The sequence below is a fragment of the Sabethes cyaneus genome, chromosome 3 (genome assembly GCF_943734655.1).
Source record: "Sabethes cyaneus chromosome 3, idSabCyanKW18_F2, whole genome shotgun sequence".
In the NCBI taxonomy this organism is placed as follows: domain Eukaryota; kingdom Metazoa; phylum Arthropoda; class Insecta; order Diptera; family Culicidae; genus Sabethes; species Sabethes cyaneus.
In genome coordinates, this window is record NC_071355.1 from 72,716,671 (window position 1) to 72,739,354 (window position 22,684).

A 22,684-nucleotide genomic window follows, 5' to 3' on the forward strand; every position below is an offset into this window, starting at 1 on the left:
TAAAATATTTCATTAACGTACATTAATTTTGGTTCTCAATCGTAAAGTACGATGCATACTTCTGGGATTAAAATACCGATACACCCTTAAACACAGGATCATTTACAAATCCCGCAGCGTTAAAACTGCAAAAAATTGTAAAATTTCAGTCAATCAAACATCGAAAGTTTGATGGGTTCACGTTGTAGATAGTTTTCAAATTAGATATAAATTCATGTTCATCGATTATTATTATAATTTTTTAAGTATTATTTATATTATCAATTATTAAGTTCTGAAGATTTGAAATTTGAATCGTAGTGATAAAACAGATGCTCACTGCGCATCTTTAATAATCCCGCAGCGACCATCGATATATCGATTTACTGATTTATTAATTTATTTATTGATTGACTTATTGATTTACTGATTTATTATTTTATTGATTTATTGATCCATTGAATTATTGATTTAATGATTTGCTAGTCTATTGACGCAAAAAACTATTTACTATTTGATTTTTAAACACGGCCCACCTATATTATTTCTTATCAGCATTCTCTGTTAAATTGAATCGAAAGGACACATTGGATTTTCTAAATAAACTAATATATTCAATTCTATACATTTACTCCCAGTATGTTTGAAGAATATTTCGATGTTAATTAATAAATTAATAAATTAATCAATAAATATTCTATGTTTAAGCCCATAACAACAATCAAACATTTGAAATTACCAGAATAACCCTTTACAAAAATAGCGTAATATTCTTCTTTCAACGTTAAAACGTTTCTTTTCTTTATTAATAAAAAGAAGCAAAGCAAAAAAAAACAATGTGTAAAAAAAATTATATTTAAATATACTTTTAATTTTGAACCGCACTAATGAAAGTGATGCGCCCTAGTAATGCGCGTCATAAACAAACATATCCAGCGACCGGTGCCGGTCCGCCATCGCTGCTAGCCGAAAAACGGTTTCAGATGTATTTGTTTTGATCAAGTCCGCTTCAAACGCCAGCCAGCAGCAGCGGATTTACTTCAAAACAAATACAATCAAAACGCGCTCCCGGCTTCTTGGTCCCGTCGCCGAGGCGCAACAAGCGACCGACTCATTCAATTTACATCGATCCGACTAAAGGAATTTACATCGATCCGAACAAAGGTGTTCGTGTCGGGTTCGAGCGGACGCGACAAACGACCGACTCGTTCGATCTACATAGATCCGACTAAAGGTGTTCGAGTCGGGTTTGAGCGGATGAACGTTCAACCCGACAGTTCCGACATTTTTGTTGCAAAATAGCCCGACAATGGATTCGAAACGGGTCGACATGTCGACTCGATGTTGAGTTGACAAGCAGAACTGTGGAGTTGATGTCGACTTGATGTCGGGTCGAGAATTCTTACAGGGCGTCCATTCGGTTTCCGCACAACAACGATAGGCGCGGCCCATTCCGAATGCTCAACCGGCTTAAGAATACCCAAACGCAAAAGACGCTGGATTTCCTCTTCGACTGCTACTTGCACACTGTATGCTACAGGACGCTTGGGTCGAAAAACTGGTTTCGTGTCTCCTTTCAGAGTGAACTGGATTTTCGTTTTTGTGCAGAGGCCCATTTTCTCGGTGAACACCTTCGGAAAACGATCTTGTATTGCTTCGATACCTTGTTCCGACTGGTCGTTGATTCTGTGGCAAAACTGGCTGATTGGTACGTCCCACAGATTAAACAACTCCATCCAATCGGAACCTAAAATATTCAGGTCAAGGTTAGAAGATGCAACGCGACACATACCTCGTTTATTGATGCCACTGAGCTCAACGTCACACCAAAATTCCAAAGCGAGATTGAGTGGCTCTCCTGAAGCAGTTCTAGCGTCGCATGACGGAGTATCACCCTGTGGTTGTCCAATCCGCTTCCATGTCGCATCGGAAATGATAGTGATATCCGACGCTGAATCGGCTTGCATTTGGACTGGTACTTTGTTGATCTGAACTTCAGCATACTTCCGTCTCTGGCTAACGTTTTTGACCGACACAACGTTCACGTCCTTTTGCTTTCTCGGCTCGAATTTCTTCTTCGCAGGCTTCTTCGAAAAACAACCGCAATAGCCTTCCTTATGCCCCTTCTTCTTACAGTCACGGCACAGGTGTTCACGGTATTGGCAATCTTTTGTATAATGCATGCCTCCGCAAGACCAGCACGGGGTCCTGGGTAGCTCACTATTTGGTTTGTTACCGGAACTTTGTGGTTTATTTTTCTGCTTCACGAATCGGTTTTGATGCACTGCTCGCACTGCTGCTGCATGCGCATTCTCCACCAGAATGTTGTCCTGCTTCAGATTCGTTAGCTGCTTGCATTCTTCTACAATTTTCTCCAGTGAGATATCTGCCGTCTCGTTGAGCTTCGTAATCAACCGCATGCGTATGTCGGAATCTTTCGGTGACTTTAATCCACAGGCAAAAATTAGACTTTTAAACTGCTCCTCAGACAAGTCACGAAGTTTAAAGTCAACACACGACTTGTTAACTTTGCAAGAATATGTCACAAAGTCATCTGCATCTTCTTTGACTGTTTGAAGACACTGATATCGGCGATGAAAAATTGACACTGGCGATCCGTAAATAGCTTTCAGCTTCTCAATGGTCTGCGCGAACGAAAAATCTTTCGTCTGCTTTGGGAGGATGAAACTGCTATACCGCTCGTGCGCTGCTGGATTCAATTTCCGCATCAGAAGTCGGACCTTCGCATCGTCATCCAGGCTGCTGGCATCTTTGTCGAATAAATCAGCATACCTCGAGTACCACGTGTCGAAGGTGGATCCGTGCTCCGGATCATAGGCAAACTCAACTATATTGCTGGAGAGCGAATCCAAGGCTATCTCGTCTCTCGCTAGCGATTTCATGGCGATCTGTGTCGCAGAAAACTGATGCGTGAGCTGAGCCATCAGCTGCTGCTGCTGGGACAGGATTTGAAGCAACATCTGATTATAGCTTTGCTGCTGTTGGGCTCCTGCCGCTGCGGATGGATCGGTCATGATGACTTAACCTCACTGTTCGAGCTGATGTTTTTTCCGTCGAGAACGCGATTTACTGGACTTTACGCGAAAACCGGTACCGAAGTCACTCGTCGCCACTTTGTTGTGATATCATACGGTTATTCACACAACAAGAATTGTTAAAAACTATTTATTAATTATATAAAACAGAGATAAGTAATAACGTGGTGTGCTTGCACTCGACCGGTATATCTCGGGACAGAAGTAGAAGTGAACCAGTGATGACAGCTCTGTTAGATAGTGGGCACGGTAGACGTCAGTCGCTTGACAGTGTCAGACGGTGAGCCCGCCGAGCCAGTGTTATCAGTTGTATTATCAGTCGGTAGGGTGGTCCTCCAACAGAAATATATTGGTATAAACGTGAGAATGTCAGTATCAGGCAGATATGTACGCGTTAGCCACGAAGAAGACGTGCACAATGTTTCGGATTGTGATTCGGACGTAATGGAACAAGATGCCGGGAAATACGTTCGTGCCCCGAAGTTTATTAGTGACGAGTACGAAGAGCCACGCAGCGATGAAGATGGATTCGACCAGTTCGAACATTATCGATGCACAACGGATTGGAGGCAGGAGAACGAGTTGTTGAAACAACAACTCGCTGAAATGCAAAAGACTATAGATGAGATATCGAAGCGCAGCGCTCAGCAACATAATGACGACGCTAATACTCCGGAGAACAGTTGGAGCTGCTTCCGCATATTGCCATCATCACCCGCAGATGGAGGTGGTCCAAGCATCCGATGGGACCAGATGAAACCATTCCCCAAAAATGTTCCAGCGAACAAAATGTGGGAGGAGTGGATGAAATACATAGAGAATTTCGAAATTTCTGCCTTCCTGTCTAATGCGCTTGACCCGGTGCGCCGAACACAACTGCTCTTTTTGTCTATTGGGGGAGCAATTGCAAGGCATCGTCCGAGCAGCGAAACTTCGTCCGGATCTAAATAACAAACAATGCTATCAAATCTTCATCAAAAATATCGAGGACCACCTACGGTCCATGATGGATATTACTGCGGAGCATGACGCCTTCTTGTGTATGAGGCAATTTAGAGGAGAATCCACTGTGGGCTTTCATGGCAGGCTAGTGGAAAAATTACGCCTGTGTCAGTATAGTACGAAAGACCAGGAACGTTTCGTCCATAACCAGCTTTTAAAAGGCATGACAAATCAGAAGCTTGCAGAGGACTGCAGGTTATACGGTCGCGACACTAAGGCCATTGTGCAGGCAGCCACTCGAGACGAAGCATATAAAGGGAAACGCCACAAGCAACCCGTGCGGAAGATGAGACAATCAACCAAATACGGAGCCATATATCCAGAAACACGAAGGACTGCTGAGCGAACAAACTACGTCTTACCTGTCCGAGCGTCTGCTGAAATAATGAGGGACGATACATGCGCAATGTTGCCAGTGACAATTGCACATCGTACAAGTCTCGCATGACAGTGTTGCTAACACTATTATCGTTAAGGGGAAGGAATCCTCAAATATAGAATCCTGCATACACATCATATGTATGCACCTCACAGTTACCAGCCGAAATACGAGCAATCTTAGCGGAGTTTGATCCGGAGCGGGCTACCAAATTAATAAATGTGTTGTCTCGACACTACACCTAAGATGGCAGTCCCACCACGAGACTCGGTAGCGCGGCCCTAGTAAGGCAACCTACTTAAATCTGAAACATTACGAACAATCACAGAAACTCGACTCGGAACATTCGGTATGGAACATGGAATTTCTGAATGACGATAAAGTGACCTATCTACACAAAAAATGTGACTTGTTTGCTGAACATTTCTCGGGAGTTTTTACCCGCAAAATTGCAATTGATGATAGTATTGCCAAAGCATTGAGGTTTATACCTAACAATGAGATTGGAATCAAAATTTTACAGTGACTGCAAAGCCGGCAATTTCCTAATCATTGGAAGTCGCCTTTCATGTTTACTATTTTCAAGAAAGCTGATAAGGTGATAACATAGAAAACTATCGATGAATCACCTCTCTTTGTGCTTGCTTGAAAGTTTCGGAAATAATTCTTTATAATTAACTCTTCTTTTACGTGTCTATGTATCCACCTCACAGCAAGGATTTTTCCCGGTAGATCAGTTTCTACGAATTTGATTGATTTTATGTCTTTGTGCTTGCGTACTATGGATCAGCTAGATCAGGTTGACGCCGTTTATACCGACCTAAAGGCAGCATTTGACCGAGTTGATCATGATATTTTGTTAGCTAAACTCGATAAACTCGGAGCTTTGGCAATTTTTACAACATGACTTACTTCTTATCTACAGAACTGCAAACTTGGTGCATCTTTATCGGACTGGTTCGGAAATTGCTCAGTAGTACCTCAGGGTGACACTCTAGGACCTTTACTGTTTCCGCTGTTTATAAATGATTTATCTCGAATTTTAAGGCCTTGCACGGGATTATTTAATGCTGACGACACTAAAATTTACTCGGCCATCCGCACCGATATGGACTGTCTGAGGCTGCAACAGCTGATCAACACGTTTGCAGAGTGGTGCGACAGTAATTATATGACGACTAGCATCCCGAAATGTACTGTTATCATTTTCTCCCGCAAAAAGCAAACCTTGATTTATGACTGCTACAGTTGTGGCCAGTATCTGCATCAGTTACAATGTTGTAACTGATCTCGGCGTTGTGCCAGGTGATCAGGCAACCTTCCGATAATAATTAGCAAAGCTAATCGCCAACTCGGTCTCTTTATGTGGATTGAGATAGTTTAGAATTGTTACTTGGGATGCCTCGTATCCGTATGCCTAACGGGCTGTAATCGCTGGAGACAACGTACGATAGCTGTTTGCCACGTGGCATCAAGATTGTCATCGGGTTCTGAATGGCCAGATTGGCAGGGCTAGATCGCCAAGTGTATAGACCGACACGAACAATAACGACCAATATTGCATCAACTCTGCAGCTTCCCGACGATTGGTGACCAGAAGCAGTTTCTTTCCCCGCAAAGATATCCACAAAGTCACCTGGATGTTACCTGACTAACGAACTATCACCGTCGACCATAATACGAGTAAGGAGATCCAACGACGCATTCAAGCTGGAAGTCGAACCTACTTTGCCTTTTGCAAGATGCTTCAATCAAAGAGCATACGCCGCCGTGCAAAGCTGACGATGTATAAAACGCTAATCAGACTGGTACCTCCTCTATGGACTTGAGATAGTAACTTTGCTTACGGAAGACATACGTGCAGTTGCCGTATTTGAAGGAAAGCGTTACGGATTTTATTTGGCAGCGTACAAATAGATAGCGGAGAGTGGCGTAGATGTATCAACTACGATTTGCCTGCACTAGTTGGAGAGATTCCCATCGTACACCTGGAGAAAGTTGGGAGACTACGATGGGCCGGCCAACTCGCAATGATGCCTTACGACTGTGCAGTGAAATCCGTTCTCTTCAAGAATCCCATCACCGGCATCAGGAATAAAGTGGCAAAAGGTGCTAGATGGCTCAATCAGGTTGAACCCGACTTGCGTGTGTCGAGACGCTTAACGAATTGGCGACAAGTACAGTTCCCCCACAATTATGGACCATTTAAGCAGAAGTATGATTTTAAAACAATCAATTGTAGCGCATACTATTATTTAAAAGCAGTTTATAAATGTTTTTAGTTACAGAAATATGTAATCTTTCAGTTGATTCAGTTATTAAAACCCATTTAGTGCAAGTTTTCCACGGAAATTAAGCTTATATTATGACTGATCAAATACACAATTATGGATCACTTTTGGAAGCGGTCACAATTATGAAACAATTTTCACCATATTATGGATCAAAATAAAAATACACTTTTTGCAGCGAATTCTCTCAATGAACTTTATTCAAATCATGTAATAACATAAAAATAACATGTTTCAAATCGTATGAAAGACCTTGTGTGGCTTTTGGTCTGTCTTTAGATGCCTGCCATCCTTCTTCGAAGACACCTACCGATCAGCCGTTGGGAATGCTTTTCGCGATTTAACGACTGATTTTTTGTCCTGGAAAAAAGGTCTTAGGCTCACCAGCTGCGTTGGCTCCGAAAAGACTAGTACAAGATGAAGTTTTCTTTTTTCCGAATTGTTATTAACGATGTACACACTTAAAAAACTCAGCAAAATTTGCCGTAATTTGGACAGCCGAGCGTTCGGCAAAAATTTCAGTTTTGCAAATCGACGTTTACGGATCTTTACTAACGTTTGGCATCATAAAAAATTTTAACGAACGCTCGGCTGTCCAAATCTCGGCAAAATTTTGCTGACTTCGGCACTTTTTATTAAGTGTGTAGGTACAGTGGATCTCGGAAAAGTTAATCGATGCAAGAGTTTAATTTCATCGCTGCTATGATGCGATGTATGAAATAGTGGAAAGGCGACAATAAACCGAAAAAGTGAAATATAAACATAGAAGGGAATTTTTGACCGAAAGCTTGAAGCACCAGTAAATTCAAACACTTAAAAAGTTAAGGAAAAAATTAACGTTTTAGATCGTTGCATGAGAGCTAACATCAACTTTTGCGATGAACCGCTTAACTTTTGCGATGAACCGTTGCATATGTACCATCATAGCGTTTTACTGCCTTACGTAGCTTCCTGTCCTGCGTAATTCAGAAACAGCATTTTCCAAAAACTCAGCTCTGTGCAACTTTCGATTCTGCTTTAAAAATGTTTGTAATAGGTGCTAAACTGTTTGAATTTGTGAAAATTACATTGGAATCAAAGTGATCCATAATTGTGAAAAATTACCTTGTTTTGGTCACTATTATGGATCACTTTGAAAATTACTTATTTTTACAGGAAAATCATTGGCAACCAGCAATATTTCGCTGAATCGTAAAGAACTTAGCTTGATCTTTATGTACGAGTCATTTTTTGCTCGAAAATTGGTGATTATGCCACATAGAAACCTTATGAATGAAGAACGTACTGCTTATGCTGATTGAAAAAACGACAGACATTTTGATAGATTCTCGATAACAACTTTGTACGCGCATTGAAAAAGCATCAATGTAGGGATTTAAAGGATGTTTTATGTGTTAAAAGTTAGTTAATAGGGTATATTTTGTTGCAAAAATGCTTCATTCCTTCAAACAGTTTATTTAACTGAGTTATTTAACTTGAAACACAAAAGTGATCCATAATTGTGGGTGATCCATAATTGTGGAGGGAGTGTAGTCTACAGTACAATGGCGAGGATTTCTTGATACAGCAAGGCACGAGTCACCCCATAACTTCATCAAATTTTGCTCGGCTGAGAGAGTACTGTCAAATGAATCAAAATTGTGTCAAAGTGATCGAACCATACGTATTCGTGTGTGATATTTTCCCACAGATATAAAAACGCTTGAAACAAAGAATTCCTAGACAACCGTTTTAATTACAAATTACTTAATTTTGAAACCTAGAAAATGAGCAACAATAAATAACGATGCGTGCGAAAAGTTCGTCTTGCTTGCAGAAAACATCCGAATCGACACAACCGGAAATGTGGTGTGATAATTACCGATGATTACTTCCCCATTGATAACTAAACCAAATAGGTACTCGCCGACACGTTGCCACCCTTTCCGGTCCAATTGGTATGCACAAACTTGCCTTCTTTGCCAAGTAGTTCGTATGTGTGGGCACCAAAGTAGTCACGCTGCGCCTGCAACAGATTGGCTGGCAATCGTTCCGCACGGTATCCATCGAAGAATGCAAGAGCAGCGGACATAGCGGGTACCGGAACTCCCCACAAAACAGCCTGACTAACAACTTCACGCCACGATTGTTGGTTCCTTGCAATGGCATGCTTGAAGAAGTTATCCAGCAACAAATTGGATAGCTTAGGGTTACGTACGAAAGCATCACGAATATTACCGAGGAAGACGCTACGGATGATACAGCCTCCACGCCACATAAGTGCAATTCCTCCATAATTGAGATTCCACTTGTACTCGTTGGCCGCTTCTCGCAACAACATAAAGCCTTGAGCGTAGGAAACAATCTTAGCACAATATAGAGCATTACGAACGTGAACCATGAATTCTTTTCTATCGGCAACGGATGGTATTACATTCGGTCCCACCAACTGCTGGCTAGCCTTGACTCGCTCCTCTTTCAATGCCGACAAGCAACGAGAAAATACTGCCTCCCCGATTAGTGTTACTGGAACACCGTGGTGCAAAGCGGCAATCGCTGTCCACTTGCCGGTTCCTTTTTGTCCAGCCGTATCTCGAATACGTTCGAGTAGATAACCTTTCTCATCCTTGTAGTTAAGAATATCACGGGTGATCTCAATCAGGAATGAATCCAAAACTCCCTTATTCCACTCGTCAAACTCCTGAGCCATTTCTTTCTGATTCATCCCTAGCTCCAGCATTATATTGTATGCTTCGCAAATCAGCTGCATGTCTCCGTACTCGATACCGTTGTGGACCATTTTGACGAAGTGTCCAGCACCACCTTCACCAACCCATTCGCAGCAAGGATCCCCTTCTGTTTTGGCGCAAATAGACTACAAGAAATATTTTTCATAGACTACACAGTTGTTGTAAAATTGTAAGGTGGCCAATAAACTCACCTGAAAAATGTCCTTGATCAACGGCCACGCGTCCGGATGACCACCAGGCATTAGAGAGGGTCCATAACGGGCACCTTCCTCTCCACCGCTAACACCGGAACCGACATACAAGATGCCCTTCGCTTTCAGTTCCTCATATCGGCGGGTTGAGTCCTGATGTTCAGAGTTGCCACCATCGATAATGACGTCACCCTTCTCGATCAACGGAAGCAATTGATGGATAAAGTCGTCCACCGCACTGCCGGCTGCAAACAGAGACGGGGTGGTTAATTAATTATTCGTTTATATAATATCATTTATTACAACCACGTGATCGCTACACGCTCTACTGCAAACCTACAGTAGAGCGTAACCTACATGTTACGCGTATGCGTTTGAAAGACAGTTTCAAGTTAAAAGTGACTGTAAAGTCACGAGCGTTTCCAGGGGATAACATTTTACTTTGCTAGGAAATCAACCTGCAACTACAATCTGGTTTCACCAACGCCATTGCGTGTCCTTTAGTTGTCAATTCTAGCGAACATGTACATAGGGACTTAACAATTGATTTAATCTTCCGGAGTAGGTATTGCCTCATGGCGCGATCGAGTCTCAACTCAAGATCAATGCTCGGTCGTGATTCGTTGTCGGTCCGCTGTCAAGTGATGTTTTTGTATCACGCGAGCAAAGGCGATAAACGCCAATCGGTCTGGTGGGTAGGTACTGACTTTACAACCTGTTACGCAAGTGGCGACCCAACGCAGCGAGGAGCCTTTGACTTTCGCTTGCCCTAGTTTCGCCTTCGCGCGCAAGCCAAGCCTGTTATTTTGCGCATGATGCGGCTTAATTCGCGAGCTTTGGCTTGTTAAAGGTAAACAGTATCAGCTCGTAGCTAACAGACAAATACAAACTTTAGTTTTGATGACATTTATTATATTGATTGTTTAAAATGTGCAATCTAGATTGACTATTTTTTCGGCAGCTGCACGATTAATTTGATTCAAATGCATGAGGATTGCATTGTAATAATGCATAAGTTACTAGTAAAGCACTATATTTTTTCCGCGATTGAGTTGAAAGTTCTGTATTCTTCCTTAATGTTGGAGTTCATAATTATTTCGTAATTGTTCTATTTAGACGAAGAATTTAGTTTTCTAATGCAAAGTTATTATAAAAATGACCAATCAGTTGAAAATTGTTTTCAAACATTCGTGATTTACAACAGTTTTTATAATTTTTTTTTAATAATTTTAATAATATTTTTTTGCATTCAACAATTGATATGTTAATATAACTTACACGACAATTAAAACTGACCTTTTACAAGCATCATGATCTTGCGTGGCTTCTTCAGCTTATCAACCATATCCTGCAACGAAGTTGCTCCGATGATTTTGGTTCCCTTGGCTTCATTTTCCAGGAAATGTTTCACCTGTTAAAGAAGCACAAACATAATATATTTAAAATATTTTCCCTTATTATCAACACATATTTGAGTAACACTGTTGTTAGGCACATTGCTGAATATGAATTTACTGACCTTATCCACGGTACGATTATAGGCGCATACCACAAAACCCTTGGAGTCCATGTTGAGGATCAGGTTTTGTCCCATAACGGCCAAGCCGATAAGGGCGATGTCGGCTTTTCTGTTGGATAGAAAACAAAATAAAACAATAATAACTATAGTAGAGATCAAACAGTACTGGCCATCCGTTTGAAAATTGGAATTCTATATTTACGCTGCACGTTAAAGCATTCCTGCTTTCGTACCCAACAAACATTTTTGTTGTATAACAGCTTATCAGGCGTTTGCTACTCGATAATTAGCTGTACAACGGTTGAATAAGCTACTATTAAACAAAAATGTTTGTTGGGTAGTCAATTAATCGAGACACAGATTTCCAACGAATAAACTATGAACTCAAAAGCCCACATGGTTTCTCTATGGTTCGATTTGGTTTGTCAGTAAAGCTAAGTTTTTATATGCCAAAAATTAGCAACCAATACCTAATCGCAGCTTTACGGCGAACCCAGCTTTCAAAAGGTGGCTATAGAGCTGCACAGATATGATGGGTAGGACATGTTGCAAGAGTACCGGACAGTTACCATCCGAAGTTTGTTTTAAATCCATTTAAATTTAAATGATTAGGTAGAGCAGGATCTGGTGGTGAGTGTAAGGTGTCCAAGGAATTGGAGAGCGAAAACCCACAACCGAGAGTCGATTGGAGAAATTTTGTTTATCAGACTATGTCTAAGTTCAGAAAGCCAATTGAATGAAATAAATAAAAGTAAACTAAATGCAAAGTTTTCCGAATATCAGTAATCAGTATTTTATCAGAATGAGAAGGGCCATCACCATCAATTCATATCAAAAAAGAAAGTTAGGCACACACAGTGTTATAACCGTGAGTAGATTCGTTAAGACAAAACCTATGATGGCTGTGATAAATTGTTCTAGTGCCTGAGTTTGTGTTGAATGATGCTGGTAAAGCAAAAATGACTGTCGAATGTTGAGTCGGTTTGCAAGATGGCTAATGTTAATGAAAGACGTCTATTGCCGAAGAAGTGATTTCTTCTAATTTAAATGTTAGGTCAAATAGATAGAATGTTTGGCCTTATATGCTAAAGTTTGATGATGAGCCTTATGGGTGTTCCGGAGTTTTGGAAGTGCATGCACTACTGCCGATTGTTTTGTCGGTCCACCGCAGTCTACCGACTTTCGCCAGATGTACGAATTTCTCCAAGCGGTAGCCCGCGGCTTGCGATTTATTCGTCTCTGTCACTCTCCGATTTCGATTTTTTATATGCCAAATGTCGTCCGCTGAACCTTCCGCTAGAACACGGCAAGGGTGTCTACATTCTCTGTGATCAGCGTCACAGCTTCGGGTCCATAAGGAACCACCGGTCTAATGGGGTTTTTGTACAATATCTGTTTCGCACGGAGGCGTATGCTCCTTGATCGTAACATTTTGCGAAGGCCGAGTAGGCCCGATTTCCAGCTTGAATGCTCCGCTAAATCTACTTACTAATGTTGTCCATGGTCACCAGTGTCACTACACGACCCGTTCATGGGAGGACGCGTTCGACCCTTTGAGCCTCTGCCATTTCTGTATTTGGTCTTCGATAAATAGTTTTAGTCCAATTACCTCCAGCATCGCAAAGTTCGTGGCTATGATATCAAAGTCATCGGCAAAGTCTGAGACCTTTTGTTTCGTTGCCCGCTCTTTGGATCACCCGCTCACGAGCGATGTTGGAAAGCATACAGGACAAGCCGTCAGTAAGTCTCAACCCCCCGCGTCTCGAAAAGACTCAAGAGTGTACCCGAGATGTGTACGAAACATAACATATAGGCCCAGTGTAGCTCTAATTAGTCGCGTCAATTTGTCAGGAAAACTGTGTTAATGCATGTCGATGAGAAGGACCTGATAAAATTATAACAGGCCAGGCTACCTGGCCCTAGACTATTTTAGCAAGCGTTGTTATAAATTAGCGTCGGTTAGTTGATAAAATAACAAAATATAACTGAATTTCTTCTAATCAATATCTGATTCTAAACAGACGTTGATATGCCGACCCATGCCGTGTTCTCAGCACTATGGATGCCGCGGACCAGCCCTCAAGATATTGCAACAACGACTCTGCAATAGTTGCGCCACCCTCTAATCGTATCACCAGCTCAACTTCAACAACGGAACGCACTGTAGATAGCATGATGGAAACCCTCAGCCTGCCCGTCACAGTCGAGCGCTGCCTAAACTTCGATCATGCAATTAGTTCCTGCCATCAGAGCCGTTCCATTCCTGTGCTCGGTGCCGGTGATGGTGATGGGGGTTTCCAACTTGCTTCCTTGGGCAAGTACCAGCATAATTCCAGTACATCTTCGTTTTTTGAAAGTTTGCCCGTTCGTAGTAACGATTCTTGCGACGATGGTTTACCGTACACTTCTCACCCGCAACCGAACAACTTCATCGATGCTAAACACCCGTTTCACCGCCCGAGTTACCTTTGTTCATCTCCGGGACGCTCATCAGATTGCATTTTGGAAACTCCTGGTTCCTCTAACCCAGTCCTGCCGTTTCCCGCAAGTATTCAGCTAAGTCGTCCCGGAACTGTGGCTAGATGTGGAACAGGAGTCTTCCAACTTGCTTCCTCTGGCAAGTATACTCGAGAATCAGTTCATTCGCTGTCTGATGTCAATCCAATTCACAGCACTACGGGCAACGTTTATGTCAGCGTAGACAGCTCCGTCTCAGCCCGGCCTTCTACTGAGGCGAGGATAACGCAGCCTAACGACGGCGACGGGGGCTCCTCCAGCTCCGCTAATGGACAGCATTCTTCCGACACATTTGTAATTATCGAGGAAAATGGTACTCCGACCCCAAGTCGCAAACAAGATGTCCTAGTCTTCTATCAAAACGCCGGTGGAATGAATTCCGATATTGAAGACTACCGACTAGTCGTATCGGATTGCTGCTATGATATTATTGTCATTTGCGAAACGTGGCTTAATTCTCAGACGATTTCCATGCAAGTCTTTGGTTCCGAGTACGAAGTTTTCCGTTGCGATCGAAACCCTAACAACAGCCGCAAATCCACTGGCGGTGGTGCTCTGATAGCTGTTCGACGTGGATTGAAAGCAAGAGCAATTGAGAAGGACTCATGGAACTGCGTAGAACAGGTTTGGACGGCCATCAAGCTGAGTGATCGCTTCCTCTTTTTGTGTGCCTTATACATCCCACCTGATCGTGTCCGGGACAACGATCTAATTGACGCTCATTGCCAGTCAGTTTACTCAGTTATGAGGGACGCTACGCCGCTCGATGAGATAGTTATTTTGGGCGACTTCAATTTGCCAGATATATCGTGGAAACCTGCCCATAGCGGTTTCCTCTACCCTGATTCTGAAAATTCTACGATCCATGCCGGTGCAATTAATCTTCTTGACAACTATAGTGCTGCAATGCTTCATCAAGTTAATCATGTCGTCAACGAGAACAACCGTTCGTTAGACCTCTGCTTCGTGAGCGCACAGGACAAGGCCCCATTCATCTCAGCGGCTCCATGTCCGTTAATCAAGAGAGTTCCACACCATCCTCCTCTGATCGTCTGTATAGAAGATAAACTCCTTCAGGACTTCGATGAATGTCCAGTTGCTATCTCATATAATTTCCGTAAAGCTGACCAACAAAGCATCAATGATTTGTTGTCTAGTATTGACTGGGCAAACACACTAGATCCCGATGACGTCGAAGCCGCTGCGCAGACCTTCACTCATGTCCTGATATATGCTATTGATCGACACGTACCCAAAAGTAGTCTCCGCAGTACATCTCATCCCTCTTGGCACACGAATGAGCTACGCAGGCTGAAGTCATACAAAAGAGCAGCATTAAGACGATTCACGAAATTTCGTACGCTTTCACTAAAACTCCACTATACGAGGATAAACAATTTATACAGGCAAGTCAGTCGCCAATGCTTTTCGCAGTATCAACGCAGTATTCAACGAAGATTGAAGCATCACCCGAAGTCTTTCTGGAATTACGTAAACGAGCAACGCAAAGAGTCCGGGCTCCCATCATCAATGGAATACAACGGGGAAGTTGCTGCCACTCCTCAGGATACATGCCGTTTCTTTTCCAGGAAGTTTGCAAGTGTTTTCTCCAACGAGGTATTGAGCGCGGACCGTATTGCCCTAGCAGCCAACAACGTTCCAATATATGGTCAAACGCTGGGTGCCATCGACATCAATGTCGAGATGATTTCAAAGGCTGCGAACATGCTCAAGTTGTCCTTTAACCCTGGACCCGATGGACTACCTTCCGTATTCCTGAAGAGACACATAGACTGCTTACTGACACCGTTGCTTCGTTTATTTCGAATGTCCATTTCCAGTGGGATTTTCCCGTCGTGTTGGAAATTTGCACATATGTTCCCTGTACACAAAAAAGGAAGTAAACGAGATGTAGACAACTATCGAGGCATCACATCGTTGAGCGCAGTCTCGAAACTATTCGAGCTGGTGGTCATGGAACCTCTGCTTTCCCACTGTAAGCAATATCTAAGTGCTGATCAACATGGCTTCACATTCCAGCGTTCTACCACTACTAATCTGCTGTGTCTTACATCATACATAACGGAGGGTATGGCACAACGAGCGCAAACAGATGTTTTGTACACAGACCTGTCGGCAGCCTTTGACAAGATAAACCACGCCATCACAATTGCCAAACTACATAGACTGGGTGTTAGCGGTAACCTTTTGCAATGGTTTCAGTCGTATCTCACTGACCGACAGCTGGTGGTTGCCGTTGGAGATTGTCGATCCGATAGCTATCCAGCCTCATCAGGTATACCTCAAGGAAGCCATCTAGGTCCTCTGATTTTTCTGCTCTATTTCAACGACGTTAATTTGGTCATTAAGGGCCCACGACTCTCGTATGCAGATGATCTTAAAATGTACATCCGGATCCGCTCGACTGACGACTGTCACTTTCTTCAAAATCAACTCGAGGCCTTTGCCACTTGGTGCGACGTGAACTGTATGATAGTGACCCCGGAGAAGTGCTCAGCAATCACATTTTCCCGTAAGAAAGATCCGATCCTGTTTCGTTATACGCTCGAGGGCACAGTAATTGAACGTGTTTCGCATATTAAAGACTTGGGCGTTGTCTTAGATTCGCAGTTAACGCACAAGCATCATATCTCGTATGTTGTCGCTAAAGCCTCAAGGTCCTTAGGCTTTATCTTTAGGATCGCGAAAACTTTTTCTGACATATACTACCTCAAATCGCTATACTGTTCGCTGGTGCGGTCAGTTCTGGAATACTGTTCGTCTGTTTGGAACCCTAACTACAACAACAGCGCTGAAAGAATCGAGTCCGTTCAGCGTCGATTTCTTGGATTCGCCTTGAGAAAATTGCCTTGGAGAAACCCGTTCCGTCTTCCCAGCTATGAAAGCCGCTGTCAACTGATCGATCTAGAACCTCTCCGTGTTCGTCGGGCTAGCTCCAGAGCACTGTTTATCGCGGATAGCTTACAAGGGAGAATTGACTGCCCCGCGCTGCTGGAACAAATTAACATAAATGTTCAACCACGAGCGTTGCGGAACAATGCAATGTTAAGATTGCCACCTCGTCGCACTAACTACAGTATGAACGGCGCTATCGGCGGTCTACAGCGGGTCTTTAATCAAGTATCGTCGTTATTCGACTTTCATCTGCCACGACGGATACTACAGGGCAGTTTCATTCGCTTTTTTCGGGAGAGGTAAACCTCGAAGATACAGTTATTTTAAAATCTGTTTGTATACGTTTGATAGAATCTTACTCAATTCGACTTGACTATTTTTATGTTAACCTGACAATCATTGGGGCCAAATCGAGCCCGTTGATTAATAATAATAAATAAATAATAAATAAATATGGTTTCATCTGATTTGTAATACATTGTGTTAAAGACTAATTTTCAACATTTGCAATTATTTCATAAATGAAGATAGAATTAACAAAAGAGCGAATGTCGCAAGCGTAAACAAGCCGAGTGAGGGTTTATTTTCCTATGCTGGTCCAGCAAAAAATAACTCTCACTCGTTTTGTTTACATTTGCGACATTCGCCCTTTTCTTAATTTTATCTAGAAATATGATAGCAATTGTCGACCAACATTTGAAAGGGGCGGATAAGCCAACTGGCAAACAGAACGAGTGAGAGTTCATTTTCCTATGCTGCTCCAGCAAAAAATTACTCTCGCTCGGTCTGTTTGACAGTTGGCTTATCCGCCCCTTTTCAAATGTTGGTCGTCAATTGGCCTCCCAGTTATTATTGGGCGAAACCATATCGATACCCGCGATATCGACACTCGCAGGCCGATATTTCGATATATTTCATCGATACTTACGACGTAAGTGTAAGTGTATACGACACGCGATTTTCAGCAACTGACCAAAGAGCACAGAGAGTAGTATTGGGCGTTGACGGCATTAACAAAGACTTTCCACCATAATAGCGGTGAAAGTGGCAGTGGTGGGATAGAGATCAAGAAGAGCTAGAACCGGAAAGGAGCAACTCCCGGCGGAACTCTGCAGGAATAGCCAAGAGCCGCCAGCAACGCACCTCACTGGATGCTTTCAGGGGTTTGGAAGAAGGCTGCCGAACGAGTAAATTGATGGTGTGGTTTGTCCCATCTACAGAAAGGGCGATTGGATAGACTGCTGTAATTACTGCAGCAAAACGCTGGTCAAAGCCACCAACAGGGTGCTCTCCCAGATTTTGTTACGTCGTCTATCCCCGGTGGCAGGAGAGTTCGTAGGGTATTACCAGGGGGCCTGATGGAGGCCCGTGCTACTACGGATCAAATTTTTACTCTTCGGCAGGTCATCCAGATGTGTCGAGAGTACAACCCGTCATATTTTTGTGTATTCCGGTGTAGCGTACGATTCAGTCGGGCGCGAACAGCTGTGACAGGTGGTGCACGAGTCCGAAATAGAGCTGCACTGGAGGCTGGAGCGAGTGATGTGTTGCGTGCGTGTTTTGGGGGCAGTCTCTTTGCTCAACATGTTTTTTATTGATAAATTTTTATGAATCCTTTTTTGTGTAGCATTTCCTAATCCCAGAATGCCGCTTTAAATAGTATCGATAAATCTAATATCGACGCTTCACGAACGATATGTCGACAGTATCGATAAAGCTGCGGATTTGATATTGATATTCATTTATCGATACTTTCGGCAATTTTGCCCAATCCTACCCAGTTGGCCTCGAGGCCTACACACTTAAAAAACTCAGCAAAATTTGCCGAGATTTGGACAGCCGAGCGTTCGGCAAAAATTTCAGTTTTGCAAATCGACGTTTACGGATCTTTACTAACGTTTGGCATCATAAAAAATTTTACCGAACGCTCGGCTGTCCAAATCTCGGCAAAATTTTGCTGACTTCGGCACTTTTTTTAAGTGTGTACGATGCAAGTCTAACAAGCTAGTCGTCGTCTGTTCGTATCTCGACTGGAAGAGGCCGAGTGTCACAAGGGAAAATTCCTGGTAGATCTCGTAGATGTTGTAACTCATTTAGTTATAAATGAGAAATAAAGGTTCCACCACTAAACACTCTGAGTATAATTTTTACAACAAAATATTATTAACAAAATAATAGTCCACTTACTATCATCATTTTAATAGTAAATTAACTATTTCGCATCACAGTTCGTTATCATATTAGCTTTCATATTTTTAATTGCTATCAAAGCAGAGCAAAGTCTTGGTGCTACTTTCCCTTATCCATTATGTTTTTATACGACACTCTTCGCAGCTAGTTGTTATACATAGTACAGAACAATTGCGGGGCTAGTGCTATGATCCTATTGACTCTAACATCCTATTGACTCTGTTAGAGTTAGAGTCCTCGCCAGGGACGGCTATAATATGGGATAGTACTGGCAGTGAGGAATAGGTGGTTAAGGTAGATCAAACTTTGAAGGAAGGGTAAATCCCAATACACACAAGCACGCATAAAATTTAATAAGCATATCGCTCATTCAATAGCGATTATAGCAAAAAGAAATGCAGTGCAGGTTATACAGCAAACACCCGGGCGATATCACAATAGATCAACTATACTGGTCGCAGTGATGAGTCCACACAGGAAAACAAAAGATGGATAACGCGATCATCAGCACTTTAAGAGCGAAGTAAATAAAATGCTAAGTTAATATAGGCAAAGTTGTTGTATGCCTTTAAGGGGAAATGAAAGTCCAATTCGGAAGCAGTTTTTAAGCTCGAAATAAGAATTCTATTTTTAGAAATATATTCACTGCATTCTTCTTGCCAATCTGAACACAGAGTATATTTCCATGAGCAAAATTTCAAACAAAAATGCTGCTTTTGAAATTTACAGAATCAATGACGACTCATTTTTCGTTAAAGGCAACTTCTGATAAGAACTTTTTTTGAAATCCACCTAAGGGGCATAAGGTACACCGGGGCAAGTGGGACCTAAAAATGCATAGTTTGGGTTTATTCCACTGTGTTTTCTATACCTATGATTATTTCAAAATTCTTTCAGCACAGAAACTCTTCAGTGGTATCACTTCGAAGGAATAATTACGAAAAAGGCCTATAAATTTACATGAAATGAATCTGGAGGAGAATTTTCAAAATTATGGCGATGGGGCCCCCATTTACCGGGGCAAGTGGGACCTATATTCAAATTTGAGTAAAAAGCATGAAATAATAATAAATTGTGTAAGTTAGTATACAGAAATGCTAAAGCATTGCAAGAAGCAATCAAAAACAATATTTGTACGAAGGGTTCATCCAAAAATAGCGTAACAAAATCAGATCACAACGGGCGACTTTATAATTTATATAAAACACAGATCGTGAGCAATTACGCTGTAAAGCATTATTGTAATGAAATGTAGTTGAATTTGTCGTTGTATCCAATTCTTGCGAGACGTAATTTAGGATTAATCATTGTTTAATAGCTCGAAAATACGATTATGATCTGTTTGTTCTACCATGCCCAATTCGGTAGAGCCACTCATAAGAGATAGTTACGTTTGAATAACCACAACACTTTATTGTTTCAATTCCAGTTGCAGATTTGTTTAATTATGTCTAATTTGCCTTTCCAAATTCAATTAACATCGTTTAGGTGTAACCAAAATGTGACCAAACTGTTTGTTCCCTCATAAGCTGTGCATGTGGGTTTCTTTTTTGGGGCCACTTGGTTTAGTCCTTTTCGGTTTTATTTTAAAGCTTTACTGATACAAATATTATGTAATTGAACTGAAAATGTTTGGTAGTACATCTAAAAAATGTATTAAAACAGGAAGTTTTGTGCTGAAACACTTTATTTTTAATAGGTCCCACTTGCCCCGGGTGCTTCGAAGTGCCGACCTTATTTCAACCCATTTTTTTAATGCCATTTTTAAAATTAAACAACTAGTTTTCGGCTATAATTTGTTAATACAGTCGTTATGTTTATCTACTGCCAGAAAAACATGTACTTTTACGTAAAGCTTGTGGCCAAAATATCATTTCTAGAAAGGTGCGTCAAACTTACAACGCAAATTGAAAATAACGCTCAAATTTAAAGTCTAATTTTGTTGTTTGAAATGCCTGTTATAAATAATCTATAATTTTAATACATGCGTTTGAGTTGTATCTTTCACTTCTAGAAAGGTTCAGTTGGAGAAAATGAAGTTGAAGAGAGTTATGAGCTCCGTTCCCACTTACCCCGTATTCCCACTTGCCCCGGGGTACCTTATACATTTTTTTTTAAAGTTTGGCAAAAAAATACTCCCTCTCCGGCTTTGATGAAGACACTTTGGCTCTATTTAAACAGACAACATAAAGTATTTTTTAAATGAACTTTAACCGATGAATTATGTATACAACTGCTGATGGGGTTCAAAATACGTTGGTTACCTTACTATGCTCCCTTAATTTTAGGGAAACTAGGTGTTCTTGCACAAGCCAACTAAAGATTGAATGCATTAAAGTGCGTTTAGATAAGGCAATTTTTTGGCAACATGTGCAATGCGAGCTGATAAAAATATTTGCAATTTTCGACAGATCCTCAGGATATCGAAAAGTAAACAAATATTAATAGGGTATTTACTGCTAATGGAAATTACCATCGGGGTCACATTTCAGCAAATATTTGACTTTTTCAATTTTTTCACAGTCATATGATCAGCGCATAATGTCTCAAACTGCTTAAAATGCTCCTAGGCAAAGGTAATTTGGTTGATTTGAAACCGATTTTCACTGTTTTTCTGGGAACCCACAGTTACCCTATTCTCTGCCAACCTTTTAACCTAATTTTAATATTTAACCTGCGTTTCCATGTTGACCGCTACATTTGGCCAAATCCAAAATTATCTTTATAGAAAGTTCAGTGAGTACATATCGACTTCCTTGGAGCCCAATTTCCGAGTGAAAAATTCGCCAAACCAAAAAGTTTTTATTTGCTACAATCGAACAAAAAACTCATAGAAATCACATAGCAAGAATCAGCAAAAACAATCCACTCAGCTAGCGAAACAATACATACAATGACATATCATGTTTGCGCTTTTCGATGCGCTAAGCAACTGATAACTTCGTGCAAACTCATATTGATGACGACAAACACTCAACCATGGTGTATTATTTTGCAGGAATCGGTGTAAGCGAAAGCAATCTGAGGTAGGCTCTCGATGACTGCTATGTAACCACGACAACCATGAGGACTAGTTCAAGGGTACTTTGGAGGTGACTGGCAAATATCGGACCGCCGAACGCAGCCAGCCAATTAGATTACTCTAGGCTCGAGGGTACTTCGCGATCGGCTGCTCAATGTACTTACGGAGTGCTCATGCTGCAGATATATCGACCACTATGATAAAGGAATCTGGAGAAAATTATAATTTATAAACACTAAACACTACAGTCGGTATAAAACGAAAAAAATCGATCGATCGGTTGATGATAAGACAAACTAAATTGGAATGAATAACTGCTTATTTGACAAGAAAAATAATTAACACGTGGTTATAAACAAAAGATCACTTGCAAGCCGGAGCAATATCGAACGAAGACTGTCTGGCTAAGTCGTACGATGAACGTCGCGAACCATTTCGAATCGCGAGATTCAATACTAGTATACACACAATCAAATAGTTGTTCGACCGCAGGGTAGTGGATAATGTTTTGCTCCTATACCAACAGATCACATGGTTATGAACGAACTGTTCAGTTCGTCAATCCGCATAAAAAGACATTTTTTGATCTTATAGTATTGTATGCCACGACTTCTTTGGTTCATTGGTTGAAAATAGTAACGCCTATCCTATCAGGGGCAAGTCGGTCGCTCCAGTAGAGCGTGTTTGTGTTATCGGTATCATATCTGCACGCGTGTTCAGTGTTGAATTCGCAAGCGCAACAGGCAATCAACATCGCATCAGCGCACACTGGATCGGAATCGAGATATTTACACCAAAAGTTGTAAGACAAAACAACCAGTGAACACGTTTTTTGTCTAAATCCCTTTAAACTCTGCAAATGAGGGTTTTGATCTCAAAGTTTGAAATATTTT

At 41.7% G+C, this 22,684-nt stretch overlaps 2 protein-coding genes across 2 annotated transcripts; both read right to left on the minus strand.

Moving 5' to 3' along the window:
- Positions 1–1,244: 1,244 nt before the first annotated feature.
- On the minus strand, positions 1,245–3,014 carry LOC128739717 (uncharacterized protein K02A2.6-like). The gene is made up of 2 exons (XM_053835214.1): positions 1,772–3,014; positions 1,245–1,726 (listed from the first exon to the last, which is right to left on the minus strand). Exons 1-2 carry the CDS (start codon positions 3,012–3,014, stop codon positions 1,245–1,247), a joined length of 1,725 nt encoding a protein of 574 aa, XP_053691189.1.
- Positions 3,015–8,430: 5,416 nt separating this feature from the next.
- Positions 8,431–22,137, minus strand: LOC128742948 (6-phosphogluconate dehydrogenase, decarboxylating). The gene is made up of 5 exons (XM_053839448.1): positions 21,956–22,137; positions 11,147–11,255; positions 10,924–11,038; positions 9,628–9,872; positions 8,431–9,561 (listed from the first exon to the last, which is right to left on the minus strand). Exons 1-5 carry the CDS (start codon positions 21,964–21,966, stop codon positions 8,593–8,595), a joined length of 1,449 nt encoding a protein of 482 aa, XP_053695423.1. The 5' UTR covers positions 21,967–22,137; the 3' UTR covers positions 8,431–8,592.
- Positions 22,138–22,684: the final 547 nt, after the last annotated feature.